The sequence below is a fragment of the Austrofundulus limnaeus genome, unplaced genomic scaffold, assembly GCF_001266775.1.
Source record: "Austrofundulus limnaeus strain Quisiro unplaced genomic scaffold, Austrofundulus_limnaeus-1.0 Scaffold2148, whole genome shotgun sequence".
NCBI classification, from domain to species: Eukaryota; Metazoa; Chordata; class Actinopteri; order Cyprinodontiformes; family Rivulidae; genus Austrofundulus; species Austrofundulus limnaeus.
Window position 1 is genome coordinate 12279 of NW_013954550.1, and position 1629 is coordinate 13907.

The 1629-nt window shown below is 36.8% G+C and overlaps 1 protein-coding gene across 1 annotated transcript in view; it reads right to left on the bottom strand.

The window, feature by feature from the left end:
- Window positions 1-1629, bottom strand: part of ccdc80 (coiled-coil domain containing 80) — a gene marked incomplete at its 5' end in the record, with an annotated part of 22546 nt that overhangs the window by 4572 nt on the left and 16345 nt on the right. Inside the window, 1 exon segment of the mRNA XM_014034515.1 lies at window positions 306-457. Within this exon segment, the coding sequence (XP_013889969.1) occupies window positions 306-457 (152 nt within the window).

A 1629-nucleotide genomic window follows, 5' to 3' on the forward strand; every position in this document is an offset into this window, starting at 1 on the left:
GTGTCTTGGCTTTCCATGCCTTTTTACATCTCCCTTTCTTCATGTGTTCAATACTTTTTCCCTGTGAAAAACTTTTTTCTGGTGAAAATTTCATGTCATTAGCACCTCTAGTAATATACAGTATTTACTCAGAAAAATGGTGACGTATGTGTTCAATACTTATTTTACCCGCTGTATGTGAAACTATATAACAATGTTTCAGTCTGCAGAAACTGCAATGGTTTGTGTTCCTTTCCATCTCTGTGGGACACACACAAAAACTGCAACTTGCTCATTGTCCCTATWTGAGTAAAGAGGAGTCTTACCTGGATAAAAAGTTTTCCAGGGATCGGGGCTTGTCTTCTTTCTTACAGGCCACCCCRTCCCTTTTCTGCTGCTCCATCTCCCGGATGCGAGACGAAAACATGTCGATGTAGTCAAACACAGCCTTCATGGCGATAGGAACCTCATAGGATTGCTGATCAAAAAGGYATATGAATTAGGATCTAGTTATACTCTGGCAAATTGCATTTAATATTAAAAAATAACCCACAACATAAATGATAGAGCTAGGTGATATGGSCTAAAATCAATATCACGATAWATTGACCAGTTCACTTCAATAATGATRAATGGACGATAACACTAACTCCCCCACCCCCGAAAATAATGTGATAGGTCAACATAAATAATTCACAGCCAGTTATATTCATGGCACAATTCCCTTTTTATTGACACTTTGAAGAACTTTAAAACTACAGCTTTAAATAAATAAATGAAGAAAATGTGTACTTTTAGTTGTTAACCCTCTTAAGTTCGATGCCCGCTCCAGAGTGGGCAAAGACGTGACACATTTAAAGGGCTACTGCAAAAAAAGTGGCAACATACAGAGTGTTCATTTGAACTGGGTTGGACAGCACTGACTTCTAACTTTATAAAAGTAATGTTTTTATATTGTTTTTTATTTACTTCCAAAGAAAACCAGATTTAATGATGAATAATTTTTTGCCATAATGTTGTGCGCATTTTTACGCATTTGATGCGCATTCACAGAATGTTTTGTGACCAGGAAGTGCTTGAATGCACCTTGAAACCTATTTTTTCCATTTCCTCAAACACACCACATTTCCGAAACAACAAATGAAAAAAGTTTGTTCGTAGGCTTGTGGAGAGAGAGGCTTGGAGAGAACGGATTGATTTCGACATTTTGGATTTAGCTAGTTGTGGATTCAATTTTAGTCCAGACATGTGTGTAAGTACAGTATGTTCGTGTGTGTGCAGTGTTTGTCGTGGTGTTGTTAGTCTGTGTGTCAAAATGAGTCRTCGTTACATGACTGTGGAGCAAGCTCTGAAGTACTGAGCTTGAAGAAGAGGAGGAAGAGGATGATAACTGTGCACCAGTGGACGATTCAGACTCGGAGTTTGATTTTGACCATGAGGTTAGTTCTTTGTTTGTTTATTTGTTTATTTGGCATGGAATATATAAAATACAGTCATATGAAAAAGTGTGGGCACCCTTGTAAATTTTCCCGATTTACCTTTTATAGATTGTTTGGATTAAAAATATCAGTTAAATATTTCATATAGAGGACAAACAGTGATATAAGAGAAGTGAAATGAAGTTTACATGATTTACAGAAAGTGTGCAAT